The sequence below is a fragment of the Agaricus bisporus genome (genome assembly GCF_000300575.1).
Source record: "Agaricus bisporus var. bisporus H97 unplaced genomic scaffold AGABI2scaffold_4, whole genome shotgun sequence".
NCBI classification, from domain to species: Eukaryota; Fungi; Basidiomycota; class Agaricomycetes; order Agaricales; family Agaricaceae; genus Agaricus; species Agaricus bisporus.
In genome coordinates, this window is record NW_006267367.1 from 631,880 (window position 1) to 645,308 (window position 13,429).

General features: G+C 47.6%; 6 protein-coding genes across 6 annotated transcripts; 3 read left to right on the forward strand and 3 right to left on the reverse strand.

The window, feature by feature from the left end:
• Positions 1-76: 76 nt before the first annotated feature.
• On the reverse strand, positions 77-2,643 carry AGABI2DRAFT_184446 (hypothetical protein). The gene is made up of 9 exons (XM_006459878.1): positions 2,140-2,643; positions 1,908-2,087; positions 1,729-1,856; positions 1,587-1,678; positions 1,267-1,539; positions 648-1,189; positions 460-591; positions 305-393; positions 77-246 (listed from the first exon to the last, which is right to left on the reverse strand). Exons 1-6 carry the CDS (start codon positions 2,605-2,607, stop codon positions 999-1,001), a joined length of 1,332 nt encoding a protein of 443 aa, XP_006459941.1. The 5' UTR covers positions 2,608-2,643; the 3' UTR covers positions 77-246; positions 305-393; positions 460-591; positions 648-998.
• A 127-nt stretch (positions 2,644-2,770) lies between these two features.
• AGABI2DRAFT_191725 (hypothetical protein) lies at positions 2,771-4,146 on the forward strand (the record flags this gene model as incomplete). Its single annotated transcript, XM_006459879.1, has 9 exons — positions 2,771-2,801; positions 2,851-2,899; positions 2,951-3,087; positions 3,139-3,168; positions 3,218-3,320; positions 3,373-3,486; positions 3,538-3,686; positions 3,735-3,860; positions 3,911-4,146. Coding segments are annotated over exons 1-9 (945 nt in total), but the record flags the coding sequence as incomplete, so codon positions are not given.
• A 2,098-nt stretch (positions 4,147-6,244) lies between these two features.
• AGABI2DRAFT_202439 (hypothetical protein) lies at positions 6,245-9,660 on the reverse strand. The gene is made up of 6 exons (XM_006459880.1): positions 9,296-9,660; positions 9,223-9,237; positions 9,079-9,172; positions 8,961-9,019; positions 7,754-8,885; positions 6,245-7,701 (listed from the first exon to the last, which is right to left on the reverse strand). Exons 1-6 carry the CDS (start codon positions 9,571-9,573, stop codon positions 7,126-7,128), a joined length of 2,154 nt encoding a protein of 717 aa, XP_006459943.1. The 5' UTR covers positions 9,574-9,660; the 3' UTR covers positions 6,245-7,125.
• A 128-nt stretch (positions 9,661-9,788) lies between these two features.
• Positions 9,789-10,798, reverse strand: AGABI2DRAFT_202441 (protein transport protein Sec22). Its single transcript, XM_006459881.1, has 5 exons — positions 10,702-10,798; positions 10,523-10,632; positions 10,303-10,463; positions 10,095-10,253; positions 9,789-10,042 (listed from the first exon to the last, which is right to left on the reverse strand). The coding sequence occupies exons 1-5, from the start codon at positions 10,771-10,773 to the stop codon at positions 9,888-9,890; spliced, it is 657 nt and encodes a 218-aa protein (XP_006459944.1). The 5' UTR covers positions 10,774-10,798; the 3' UTR covers positions 9,789-9,887.
• An 82-nt stretch (positions 10,799-10,880) lies between these two features.
• Positions 10,881-11,243, forward strand: AGABI2DRAFT_191729 (hypothetical protein). Its single transcript, XM_006459882.1, has one exon. The coding sequence runs from the start codon at positions 11,034-11,036 to the stop codon at positions 11,235-11,237; it is 204 nt and encodes a 67-aa protein (XP_006459945.1). The 5' UTR covers positions 10,881-11,033; the 3' UTR covers positions 11,238-11,243.
• A 372-nt stretch (positions 11,244-11,615) lies between these two features.
• On the forward strand, positions 11,616-12,611 carry AGABI2DRAFT_202444 (hypothetical protein). Its single transcript, XM_006459883.1, has 4 exons — positions 11,616-11,795; positions 11,845-11,963; positions 12,022-12,193; positions 12,248-12,611. The coding sequence occupies exons 1-4, from the start codon at positions 11,627-11,629 to the stop codon at positions 12,436-12,438; spliced, it is 651 nt and encodes a 216-aa protein (XP_006459946.1). The 5' UTR covers positions 11,616-11,626; the 3' UTR covers positions 12,439-12,611.
• The last annotated feature ends 818 nt before the right edge of the window (positions 12,612-13,429 follow it).

Genomic DNA, 13,429 nt, shown 5'->3' on the forward strand with positions numbered 1-13,429 from the left:
GCTGAGTTGGGCGTTTCACGTGACGCCGTGGATGACTTGGCTTGGCGGGCCGAGCCACCTCCTTTCGTCATCGGCAACGTCGGCGACTGTTTTCCGAATTCGACCATGTCCTGGCAGGAAGTCGAGAACAAAGTCGACAAACTCGCAGACACGGATGCCAGCACTACCGACTCGGATGTTCGCTACTTGGCTTATGCAGCTCGCCTCAGAACCGCACTCCGCGCCGGCACTCGCTATATTGCCTATGTACGCTACCTACTTCTTTCACTAACGTTGACATTTTTCACCCCACAAAATTAATCAGACCAGCGACGTCGGGGAAGCATTTCGTCCTGTAGTTCCCCCATGGGTTGTCACAGCTGCCTATGGCGTTTCTTGGATTTATCTGTCAGGGTGAGTAGCCGTATGGTTAACCTGGTCATGTTCCCACCGCTTACTTGACGTACTACGTATTACAAGGGACGTTGGATATGAAACGTACAAAGCTCACAGACGTGGTCCGAGCCCTATCGAAGCTACTAATTTCTCAGAACCAACTCGGCTCGCTATCTCGGCCGTTGAACGAGCAACTTTTCAGTCCATGGCATCTATGTGAGTCTCATTTCACATGAACACGAAGCCTGTCATTGATAAGCAATACATATCAGGGCATTACCAGCTCTGACTATTCATACCGTTGTCTCCCAATCGAAGCGATTCTTTGTCAATGCAACTAGTCCAAGAGTTAAAGCCTGGGGCCCTACCGTGACCGGACTGGCAGTTGTCCCTGTGCTTCCGTATCTATTTGACCACCCCGTTGAACATGTCACGGAACGCACCTTTGACTGGGTCAAACAAAAATTGATAGAACGCAATCAGGCATCGAAGTCCTCCGATAAACAAGACCAACAATAATAGGCCGGAACCGCCACATACCAGACTTTATATCCTCGACTCATTATATTGCTACAATCGCCTTGCAAGAATCTAGACTATAGTATAACATAATTGGAGCATATTCACAATGTAGTTTTCCCAAGTGCCAGTGGAATAGAACTGATGCTACTTGGTGGGATCAATCCGACTTCGGTAACGACAGCTGTGATGAAGGTTGCAGGTGTGAGGTCATACAAAGGGTTGAGAATTTCCAAATTTTGGGAAGGTGAAGCTGCTTCAGGGTGTCCAGTTGACTTTATTACTTTCGCAGGCGCTACACATTTCGTCAAAACAAAACCAAAACCAAAAGGAGACGAAAAAAAAAAAAATGGGAGTATGAGATGGACGTACCGAGCTCATTTTTGCCAAACCCATCCACCATTACACCCTCACTAAACTTGTACGTCTCGCAGCAAACCATAACTGGTACACCATGGCCTTTAGCCATCATGGCGACAAGGGCACTTCCGGCTCGCGAGTAAACGGCACCGTTAGAAAAAAGAGCATGTGCACCAATTAGCACAGTTGTAACTTCGGTGATTAATGATGGGAGAGCGGGAAGGAGCGCATATGTACAAGATATCGGATTGGGTCCGCTGGTGAGTTTAGTAAGAAGAGCCTTTCCTACAAGACGATAAAGCAGATTATAGATAAATTCATCAAAGACCGACCTTCAAGAAGTGGCGGTGAGTCAATAACGACGACTGAAAACTTCCTCCCACTTTCTTGAGCATTCAAGAGTATTTTCTCTACTACAGATGATCTGCGACTCAAATTGATAGAGATTCAACGAGTTCGATTACCTGAACACACCTTGCATATGTCAAGATCACATCTCCGTCTTGGATTTTGTTTCCCGCAAGCTTTTGAATTACTTCATCCGCGATTATTATTCTCTCCCCAATATAATTGTCGATCTTGTCACAGAGTGCATTTTTCGCCTGAGAGGAATGTCAAGGGACGGCCAGAATAAAAAATACATGTTTCCTCACATCTTGCTCAACCATATCAATATCTGAATTGCTGATCTCGAGTTTTAACTGTCGGATTGCATTACCCATCGTAACTGACATGGGCCGTGCGGTGACGAGGTGTGTGATTTGGGGTGAGAGGTGTGTCATGAGATGACGCGAGAGGGTATGATTTGGAGGTGTGGTATAATCTTGGATGACCTGTGTAACAATCACCAACCGCAACGATGGATAAAGACACATGAAGACGAACGGTTTTGAATGCACTTAGAGTAGCGATGCATCTGGCATTTGCTCCACAGATTTTGAATTCCGAGAAAAGTAGACCAAGCCTGATAATCGCCGGATGAATGTCACCTTTGACATGGCTAACGGGCTTTGGTAGCCCAAAATGCTTGAAGATCCGTAAACTTCGAGAAACAGATTTGCCGCCTGTAGCGTCGTCCATTACGGTAGCAGCATCCTTTCCAGCTAGAGTTCCGTGCTTCGATGTCTCTCCAGGTTGAGTTTTCTTTTGAGCAGCGACTGCCGCTTTCGGAGCTTTCGATTGTCCTGTACCACCCTGAGCTTTAAGTGCTGCTTTAGCTGCGCGCTGTTTTTCCTGAAGCTCTCGTCGTTCAGCTTTGGTCATAGACTTTTGTGAGGACTGTCCGTTAGGCTTTTTGGATTGTTCATCAGCAGGATTCGATGTCGAGGGATCGGTAAGGGCTGGTACAGGCATCGTTTGGACTATCAATATCAGACTCGAAAGTGAGTCAGGAGCAGCGGTAATATCAATCCACGTGACGCTCGGCGTAGCTTGGGTGTTTGTCATTGATTCAGCACACAAACTTTCTCTTGCTCGCCCTTCCTTGCAGCCTCTTGCGACGTGTCTGCAGTCCATACTTGCACGTCGGTTTATTTCTTGAAATCATGGTGCGTTTGCTTAACCTATATATCGTGCATAAATTGAACAGGTAAACAGGGTGTACCCGCACTTTTTCGATGGCTCAGCAAGAAATACCCAAAAATCAGTGAGTCATGAATATTGAAAGATGATTGCCTGTTAGCTGATATCACTCTAGTCTACCCGGTGGAAGAGGAGGAGGAAAGCAAAATCCCGGATGACAATGGTGTTGAAGTGACTGTTCCTGTTAACATGCTACTGCCAAACCCCAATGGAGTGGAATTTGACAACCTATATCTTGACATGAATGGTATTGTGAGTATTACATATCCTTGCTGCACCCTTCTCCCTAACTAATGATCCTAGGTTCATCCCTGCACGCATCCGGAGGGCAAAGTAAGTTTTGGTCAGCCTCACATTCTCGGTTGCTAATCATTGCGAACAGCCCGCTCCAGAGACGGAGGAAGAAATGATGGTGGAGGTTTTCAAGTACACGGATCGTGTCGTCAACATGATTCGCCCCCGCAAACTATTGTTTATGGCGATTGGTTGGTCCCTACACTCGTTAGTTGGCTTTGACAGTCCTGATATCTTCTTCAGACGGGGTAGCGCCGCGTGCCAAAATGAATCAACAGCGTTCACGTCGTTTCCGTTCATCACATGATGCCAAAGAGAAAGAAGATGCTCGTCAAGAGTCAATAAAAATATGGAAGGGTATGTCTTCGTCGTATGAAACAATGGTACACCACTAACATGGTCATCTAGCCATGGGGAAAGAAATTACTGAAGAAGAGCACAAGGAAGCATGGGATTCCAATGCTATCACACCTGGCACGCCATTCATGGACCTTCTTGCAACGTCTCTTCGATATTGGGTCGTACAAAAAATGAATACGGACCCCGCTTGGAAGAATGTAGGTATTGATAATTTTATCTTATCTCAGCTACTCACAAATGTACAGATTCAAGTACTTATATCTGACGCTGGAGTACCTGGAGAGGGTGAACATAAAATCATGGATTTCATACGGCGACAAAGGTCTAATCCGGGTCACGATCCCAACACTCAACACGTAATTTATGGACTGGTATGTCTTTCATCCCAGAGTTGTTTATCATTGTGACTGACTTCGTACAGGATGCGGACTTGATTATGCTTGCTTTGGCTACACATGAACCCAACTTTAGGGTACTACGTGAGGACGTCTTTGCTAATGATACCAAGCCTACTGCTTGTCGTATGTGTGGTCAAGAGGGACACTATGCGGCCCAGTGTACTGGCACTAAAGCAGAAATAGAGAAAAAAACTCCGCCGGACAAAAAACCATTTATCTTCCTCGATGTCGCTATCTTGCGCGAGTATCTTGAAGTCGAGCTCGACTTTCCATGTCCTGTTCAGTTCAATCTGGAACAAGCTATTGATGATTGGGTTTTGCTCATTTTCTTTGTCGGCAATGATTTTCTTCCCCACCTCCCCTCTCTTGAGATCCGTGAAGGCGCCATTGATACACTTCTGAAAATTTGGAAACAAGAGCTTCCAAGAATGGGTGGCTATTTGACAAATCATGGTGATATGGACCTTGCTAGAGCACAGATCATTCTTGAGGGACTAGCGAAACGAGAAGACGACATTTTCCGTCGACGACGTGAAGGTCTGTTTGAAATATACATCTTTATCCCCCATTTCGAAAATATCCGACTCATTAATTGTAATTCGTCTCAAATGAACTACTTTATTAACACTTGATCTGTTTAATTTTATAGCTGAAGAGCGCCAGGATCAAAATGCCAAGCGCCGGAAAGTGGAACAACAGTTCAGAAATGGGACTGTTGCTCCCTCGGCCGCCCTAGGTCTTACGTCTGGTCCCGCCCCTGTACACCCTTCATTACCGCCTCGACCCACGTATGATTTTGCTGCCACATCTGATTCAATTGGCTTGGGGGCTACCGTGACCCCTGAGTCCATCCAGATGAAGCCTGTAGCAGCTCAGGCTTTAGCAGGATCCAACCGTGATGTTGTTGCTAACATTCGTGCTATCCGTATGGCCAATATGAGTGCAGCCGAAATGCTCAAGGCGGAGCTTTCGGGTCTTCAACCTGTGAAGTCTGGTGTTTCGTCACTACCACCCAAACCTGCTCCCGCTACTATTACTGCTGCAACTCAAATTGCAGCGCAACTTCCTCCGAAACCCATCACGACGGCAACTGAAATGACCACTGGTACTTTGCCCGTCGCTGAGCGCAGCGCAGACGACATGGAGGTAGATGAGTTTGGTCGTGCACGGCGACCTGATGGTGGAGAGGATCCAACAAGTGGACAGAAACGAAAGTTTGAGGAAGGGCCTGGGTCGGTAGAGAAAGAAGAAGATGTTGTAGTCGTCGAGGAAAATGAAGATGATGAGGTCCCGCCTGACAATGATCCTCTGGCCTACAAGGTCAATTCCGATGGGACGGTCTCCCAGGACGATACAGTCAGGCAAGTAGAACTTTCTAATCTTTTATCGTACGTTGTTCACATCTCAAACCCAGATTATGGGAGACGGGTTACAAGGAGAGGTATTACAAGCAAAAGTTCGGTGTTGAGGCTAGTGATGTCGAGTTCAAGAGAAAGTAAGGCCAAGTTGTATATAGACTATTTGCAATGTTGCTCATTTTTTTACAGGCTTACACAAAGTTACGTAGAGGGTTTATGTTGGGTATTAAAATATTATTATCAAGGAGTATGTAACCTTTTGCGCGCTCAAAATTCTATTCTGACTTTCTATTTCTAGACACCATCTTGGCAGTGGTATTATCCATATCATTTTGCCCCTTTCGCCTCCGATTTCGAAAATGTGGGACAGACATCCATCAAATTTGAGCTTGGGCAACCATTCAAACCATTTGAGCAACTCATGGGTGTCTTCCCAGCTGCCAGGTTCGCTCCTCTTTGACTGCCTTCATCGATGATCTCTGAATTCTTCCTCAGTCGTAAACACATACCGCACGTATTTCAGCGATTCATGACGGAGGAAGATTCTCCAATTATCGATTTCTATCCATCGACATTTCAGATTGATATGAATGGCAAACGTATGGCATGGCAAGGTGTTGCCCTTTTGCCATTCATCGATGAAAAACGGCTTCTCGACGCTATGGCAATTGAATATCCTAACCTCACCGAAGAAGAAAAACATCGAAACAAGTGGGGTGAGAACACCATGTTCTCCGGAGAATCACATCCCATATATCCGTTCTATGAGTCGCTTTATGGTAAAAAGAAGAAGAGCGAAGTAAGCTCCCTTCTTCATAATCATCAAATTAAATTCTGATGAATCTTTTGCTTAGCCGGTACCTCTTGACCCCCGAGAAAGCAAAGCTTTGACTGGGTCCGTTCTGCCTAGTCCGGATTGTGTCCCTGGCTCTACCTATTTTTCCCCTCTCACCTTAGAGGGTTTCCCAGATATTAAAAATGACAGATCACTATCAGTTATATATTATTTCCCCAAGCAGCTCACGCCACATCGTTCGGTACTACTTCCAGGTGCCAAGCGTCCTGTCCGCGTCCTGCAAGCCAACGACCTCGAAACCACGAGGAATGGTGGGCGTGGAAGAGGTCGCGGAGGTTTTCACAATGACCGCAATGGACGTGGGAATCGTAATGATCCATTCCATGGAAGGTCAAATAACTACAATTCGAATGGCCGTGGTGGACCGTCAAATAGAGGAGGACCTGGGAGTCGGGGCGGGAATTCGTATCAACAATCAACATATGCTCCTCCTAGACCTTATCCCGTGTCGGATTACGGTGGCTACGGAGGATACCCTGGAGGTGGCAATCCTCGTCCACCACCGCCTTATGGCGGATCTAGTAATGGTCCACCGCCTTCGAGAGGTGGTCCTCCGACATCAAACTACGATTCGTATGCACGTAATGATCCCTATGGAAGTGATTATGGATATGGAGGGTATAGTAGCGGCGGCAGTGGCGGATATGGTAATAATCAAGGAGGCTACGGTGGACAAGGTGGCGGTGGCGGTAATAGCGGTTATGGCGGTTATGGCGGCTACGGAGGTTATGGCGGTAATCAAGGCGGCAATCCACCTAGTAATCACAGCAACAGTAACTCTGGTTATGGAAGAGCCAACAGTCAAGGCCGGAGTCGTGGACGAGGCGGATACTATTAATTTATTGACTCATATTGTGCGATATATGTAACATACATCACATTTTCAATAGCACCAATAATGCCTCGAGATAGATTTTGCTAATTTGTCCCACGCCAGAAAACAAAAACGAAAAAGGTTCCGTAGATCTATGTATATACCAGCAGATGATGAAGATTTTATGTTGAGGTTAGTGGTACCTAAAGTTTAGTATCCTCCGCGACGTCCGTAGGTACCGGCGGAAGAAGCGTATGCTGAAGAGGCCGTGGGGAGAGTGGAGGGAAACCCACCAGGCATACCAGTGGGACGGGCAGCGCCGCTGACTGGAATACTAGACATGTACAACGCATAGACCTTTTCTCTTTCCCTAGCTCTGGCTTTTCTTTTAGCTTCCTTGTCCTTCCTCTGCTTTCGCCTCGCCTCCCTATTTTCTCGTCGCCTCTTGGCGATGATAACAGGGTCATAATCTTGAGGGCGTCCATACGTACCCGCATTCCTTGCAAGATATCCTTCAAACTCACTTTCGTCGTCTTCATCTTCAGATTCACTTTGGTCAGATTCATCATCGTCACCATCCGGAAGGCTCTGGTCAATGAAGCCAACTTTGGGACCTGAACGGCGCTCACGGCCTTTGTATAGAATGATCTCGACGCCGCGAGGAAGGAAGAACGATGTGTTCCAAAGATCGAGCATGTCTGCAACTACAGTTGTCCGACGAGGTGGCTGCCTATTACGGCCGTCGTGCGGGATAGGAAGACGGCCATTCCAGGCAAGAGATAAATCCTACACAAATGTTAAATCGTACCTCTGAGAACAAATAAATTAAAATGCTCACATTCATCAAGCGTTGCCAATCTCTCATGTCAACATCGTGAGATTGAAGAACAAAAGGGATGCGAGGGAGATGAGTAGTCAGGATGAACTCTTCCATGTTTTGTATCTTCATGGTGTCAAACGCAGCAAATTCCAATCTGCGGTCAATAGGACGAGAAAAGCCTTCAGGAGGAGGTAGCTGTTCAGGAGAACCGCCTGGAACGTGAGAAAACCCGCCGTCCATACGAGGGGATGCAGGGCGGGAACGACTTCTCCCAACAGGAGGTTCGTTGAATGCATAATTTTGATTATAAGGAGATGATCCAGGACGGGCGCCTAGCGAAGGAGAAGGAGCTCTGCTGGTACGAGTGGGCTGCCCCGGCCCCTCCATGATATGTCCACGAGGATAGCCTTGAGATTGGGCACCTCCCGAATTACTATATGGTGAAGAAGATCTAGCATTCAAGTCATTGCCCCGCGCCGACGATGGAAAGCCATATGGGCCTGGTGGGATGAAAGGCTGCTCGCTGGATAGATTTCGCTGATGTGGATTGGGAGAATACTTGCCGAGGGATGCAGCGGGGCCTGGAGGATACGGAGGAATGAAAGGCGATTCTCCTAGTGATGGACCTGCATTGGGAGCATTGGGAGAATACTTGCCAAAGTCACCGTAAGTTCCTGCATCGCCTTGTCGCATGTATGGCGAAGCATAGATTTCGGGACGCTCCTCGCCTGCGTGTGTGCTGTACTTGCGGGGTCGGCCAGTTACTCCGCTGACTTTTCTCTCGCGTTCTTTAGGTCGATTTAAGTCCATATCGTCCATCTGACGACCTAGAGCATCAACAATGCCGGCGGCATTGCTGCGCCTACGTTCGCGCCCATAGACACCGCCACTAGAGCCCCGACCCCCATACAGGGGCGCGCCCCCCATAGTAGGATCGGCATATGTCCCATAGGGGCTAGAGGGACGACTAGAAGGACGACTAGTCGCTCCTACTGGAAACGGCGCGCCTTGCGCACCAGCACTGAAGCTTTTCCTTCTTTCACGTTCGTATTCACGAGCGCGGTCGTCATCCCGAAATTCTTGTTGCCCTCGTAGACGTTTAGCTGATTCCTTCTCCTCCTGTTTTCTCCGTTTATCTTCCTCGCGTTGCCTGGTATTTTTGTGCATCAGACAAGACAGTAGCAATGTGTGCTAGAACGTGTCTGCAAATAACTACGACACATACCATTCTTTTAATTTATCCTCCTTGCCAAGGTAATTTCGACTCCAGGTGGCAGCTAATTCCTGTGTTCAAATGATGGGTTCAATATTACGTCAATATATAGAATTGCATAGGTGCTTACCGGCGAAACAGGTTGGGCATTTGTTGGGGCGACATTGCTAGTCTCTGCTGGAATCCATTGGACGCCAGTCACAACCCCATTAGGCGTCTGATAACTATTCATAAAGTCAAGGTTGAATTTCTCCTTACGACTGGAGCCACGAACCTAGCCGGCACGGCTCTGTAGGAAGAGTCAGATGGTCAACGATCAGAATGATAGAGTAATGAGTGCAACGCGCCTGTAGATGTTGTAGCTGGTTCGACCGTCTGGGCCCGTCGATGTTGTATAAGTCACTGATCCTGGCACGATCTGACCGCCGGGAGGGGAAGATTGGGGAAAGGCAGGTGCTTGTTGGGGAGGGAACCCCGGAGGCTGAGGAGAGTAGGCACGTTGGATCGGTGGCTGTGGAGAATACGCTTGATGTGTTGGTGGATGTGGAGAATACGCTTGAGGTTGAGGGGAATACGCCTGGGGAGGCACACTGGGCTGGCGGTACGGAGAGGTAGACCTGTACATCTGATTGCTCACAGAAATTGTCAATGGAGAAGACAAAGTTTATCTGGGCCGTCAGCTGGATGCGATGGGCAACGATGGATATTGATGATGGCGAGAAAGAAAGGCGAGATACACGCGGTTGTCGCCCTTTTGTTCTGATTCTAGCGCTTATACTTTGGCCAAGATTAGATAACCAATCACCCACCTGACGACCACATGCTCACGACGGTTAACGAAAGCGAAAAGTAAGTAGATATGATTATTCTAGAATCCTAGTGAGAATAAAATCGCATATGTGAGCCAAGGTCTACTGTACAGGGCATAGATCCGTGCGCTCAACTGAACCGCCAGTAGAGAAGAATAACCACTAGTAGGAACACAGCAACCAAGGGCGCGTACTGCCGAAGCATTGCTTGGAAATTGATGTTGCGGGCTGCTTTTCGGTATTTTTCAGATTCTGAGCGCAAGGAGGTTGAGAGATGTGACATTTCTATAGAAATAGTCGTCAGTTTGGAATGGTGAAAGACATGAAAGCGACACACTATCCAAAGAGTCTCCTCTCAATAACAGCTCCTCCATATTCTTGGTCATGATCCTTGTGACGTCGTGCAACTCATCATTCAGCTTATCCAGCCCAGACGCCGCCGCATTCGCTGTCCGTGTGTCTTGGTACAACCGTGCGGTTTTGTTCATGAAGGTGTCTGTGTATCAGACCGTCACAAATGCACTCTGCAGAATCAAGTGACATACCGAATCCTACGAAAGCATAGGGCTTCCTCACGCTCTCCACCTTGGCACCATAAGATGTTGCAAATTCCTTGGAAAGTTCGTCAAGGAATGAGAAGGCCAATTTACGAGGGTACGACTTGTCAGCGATAGTCAGAAATACGACGTTCTCCGAGATGAGGTAACTAGATTGACAGGTTTGTCAAGGGAAGACAGCAGGACAAGTTGTTTCTAGAGGACGCACTGTAGTGTATATGACCCGCTCTCTATTGAACAGCGCGGCTCTACATTAGGTGTCATACGTCGGAAGAGTAGTTTTGCTTGTTGCTTGTGCTCCTGGAGAGCGTGCTCGGTCTAAAGACAAATGTGTGACACGTATACGAGCTGAAGTTCTGGGAAATATCGTAGAGGCGCAGAGCTTACTTGTTCATCGTCGACGCTGGCGGCAAGAGGCAGAGCATCGGAGGCCCTGACAATAATTGTTGACCTGACCATAGCGGACGTGGAGGTTGCAGCAATGGAAAGTGAGCTCCACGTGACGAGACAGGTTCCCCTTCAGCTGAGCCTTCGCAAAGCCAGAATTCATGTTCAGATGTGCCCTCCGCGCGACACGCGCTCGCTGTTTGCGTCCTTTGCTTACTCGGGCCTTTCGACCTCCCCGCGTTGTTCGTTTTTCCACTGATGTTCAGAAGCCTTCTACGACTCAGCCCGAGCCCACGAATCTGCGCTTCACAGTCGACGCGGAGGGCAACCAAATGATCGACCTTACTTTCGCTTCAGAGGGTCTTGGTTTGCCCGCCGCGGCAGGCTATGGCTGGGTGCAACTCCAGTTCGGTGACAAGATTGGTAAAGACCATCGATACACGATTGTCCGGAAGCTAGGCTGGGGGACGTACTCAAGTACTTGGCTGGCTCGTGATAGTATGTCAGTGTATCGTCAACTGCCGCACTGTCAGTGAATGGCTATATACTAACACCACGTAGCGAGAACACATTTGTTGCAGTAAAGGTACTGACTGGCCATATGACGGATTTGTGCGAACATGCAATTGCCTGGGAGCCTGATGCTTTCCGACTTATCTCGCAGATACCCCGTTCTCCGCACTGCCCACCACTACTGGATGAATTTACTTTTCCTGGAGAAGGCTCTGCTGGCTCACACATCTGCTTCGTGATGCCTCTATATGGAGGAGACGTGCGAATGCTCTACAGGGAAAGAACAACTGCCTTGCCGTTTCCTCTTGCTAAACGGATACTTCTTCATTTGCTTTGCGGTATCGCGCATGCGCACGAACGTGGAGTTGTGCATACTGACATCAAACCTGCCAACATTCTCTTTTCTACTACGATGACTACAGAGGACATTGAAGCGTGGATGGTAGAGGAGCCCTCGCGTAGACATGAGCCAGAGACCTCCCATGATGGCATAGTACAGTCTGCCGTGTCCCAACCGCTGCCCATGATCACCGAGGACGAAGCCATGCGAGCTACATATCTGCTAGGTGATTTCGGTTCTGGTACGTATTGTCTTGACCTTTTTGGATTGAGAAGATCACAAAATTTCAGCGCAACCGTCGGAGCTTCACAACGACGACACAGTCATACCGATTCTTCTACGACCACCAGAAATATATCTGGGAGCGAAATGGGACCTACCTGCGGACATTTGGACTTTCGGTTGCCTCGTACGCGTTTGACACTAATATCGAGCTGATAGTGGGGTTCTGACTTGGATCACTTGAGGTGTTTGAATTGGTGACTGCAGAACATCTCTTTGTCCATGAACGAAATCAAAAATTCGATTTGGATGAGACGGAGAACATGCTTTATCAAATGATGCTATATTCTCGGGAAGACTTCAGTGGGGCACAACTACAGGCCTCTCCGAAGGCTCCCGAGTACTTCAACGCGGACTGTAAGTGCTCGTCGTAATACGAAACTTTTGATGCTCATTTATCAATGTTCCCAGGTACACTCAAAAAGAACCCGAAACTGTTTGGTGGATCCATCCAGACGCGTTTCGACGAGATGAAAATAATCTCTGACGAGGATGCTACAGAAACAACAAGGTTGATGGAACGGTGCTTGTGCTTGGATCCATCACACCGGTCAACCGCTACCGAGCTTCTTAGTGACCCTTGGTTCGATGGAGTGGAGTAGCGACAGGTCAGGACCTTCCTTTACCTTAGGTTGATACTAGCTCTACCTTGCATCTTGTAGGACTGACTTATTCCAGGGCACTGATACAGTACTTAATCACTTTTAGCTACCAAAAAAGCCATATATGTATACAGATTAATTTCACGAATAGAAATAGGCTGTTGCGAAGCACCGCAACACGAGCGCATGAAATAAACCGTTATGGTCTGCCTGAGTCCCCCAGCATTGGTCGGGTATTTCTACCTTGCTTTCCGCTCGATCTCCAGACTCCAAAGTGTGCTACATGTATTTTTAAACAAAAATCTTTGGAGGTTTGCGAGAGCGACAAGAAACGTCAGCCTGGTCGTCATTACGAGTGATAATTACAATCATATACGATGACCTAACGCTTAATCATAAGTTTGATAAAAAGAACATAAGCAAGATAAGCGAGATGTGCATGATTACTGTACCATTACGACCGTAGGTTCACTGTCAATTATGTAAGCTTGACAGCTGTCATCCGGTGCATAGTTCACTGGCCACTATAGTTGATGACACCTTCCTCTTTGAGGTTCACACCTTCCTTTTTAGGCCATTATATACCGCTTTAGGGTATGTTTTTGCCGGGGGGGGGGGGGTGTTCACACCCTCGGATTTTTGATGGCATGAACTAAAATAGGTTCACAAATCGGGCTGATGACTGATGACGTGAACCTACGGTCGTAATGATACAGTATATGAGAGGCAGGGGATCCGCTTTTGACCCGTATCCATTTCAGTACTCGCGTATATCGCGACTATCAGTTATGACATCATTTTATACGTGGAAGAACCTTTTGTTCAGTGCTATTTTGCATGACTATTCTCCAAAAGGTACTTGGGATAAATCGATGCCGCGGTAGTCTAATAATGGACTTTACTGGATAATCGCTTTTTCAGACTCTGGCCCTTTGTAGCAGAGAGGTCCCGCAATCCTAACATATTAAGAATTCTCTATGAACCTTCTGTT

Bases quoted from the DNA above. Each gene is read 5' to 3' on its own strand.
- AGABI2DRAFT_184446 (XM_006459878.1), bottom strand. From the start codon at position 2,607: ATGCCTGTACCAGCCCTTACCGATCCCTCGACATCGAATCCTGCTGAT. The intron at 1,857-1,907 runs GTGAGGAAACAT...CATTCCTCTCAG, and splicing joins TTGATATGGTTGAGCAAGAT to GCGAAAAATGCACTCTGTGA. The intron at 1,540-1,586 runs GTCGGTCTTTGA...ATCGTCTTGTAG, and splicing joins CTCACCGCCACTTCTTGAAG to GAAAGGCTCTTCTTACTAAA.
- AGABI2DRAFT_202439 (XM_006459880.1), bottom strand. From the start codon at position 9,573: ATGTACAGGTCTACCTCTCCGTACCGCCAGCCCAGTGTGCCTCCCCAG. The intron at 8,886-8,960 runs GTATGTGTCGTA...CAAAAATACCAG, and splicing joins GAGGATAAATTAAAAGAATG to GCAACGCGAGGAAGATAAAC. The intron at 7,702-7,753 runs GTGAGCATTTTA...ACATTTGTGTAG, and splicing joins ATTGGCAACGCTTGATGAAT to GATTTATCTCTTGCCTGGAA.
- AGABI2DRAFT_202441 (XM_006459881.1), bottom strand. From the start codon at position 10,773: ATGGTCAGGTCAACAATTATTGTCAGGGCCTCCGATGCTCTGCCTCTT. The intron at 10,464-10,522 runs GTGCGTCCTCTA...CTGTCAATCTAG, and splicing joins AGCGGGTCATATACACTACA to TTACCTCATCTCGGAGAACG. The intron at 10,254-10,302 runs GTATGTCACTTG...TCTGATACACAG, and splicing joins CTATGCTTTCGTAGGATTCG to ACACCTTCATGAACAAAACC.
- AGABI2DRAFT_191729 (XM_006459882.1), top strand. From the start codon at position 11,034: ATGATCGACCTTACTTTCGCTTCAGAGGGTCTTGGTTTGCCCGCCGCG.
- AGABI2DRAFT_202444 (XM_006459883.1), top strand. From the start codon at position 11,627: ATGACTACAGAGGACATTGAAGCGTGGATGGTAGAGGAGCCCTCGCGT. The intron at 11,964-12,021 runs GTACGCGTTTGA...GGATCACTTGAG, and splicing joins TTTGGACTTTCGGTTGCCTC to GTGTTTGAATTGGTGACTGC. The intron at 12,194-12,247 runs GTAAGTGCTCGT...CAATGTTCCCAG, and splicing joins CGAGTACTTCAACGCGGACT to GTACACTCAAAAAGAACCCG.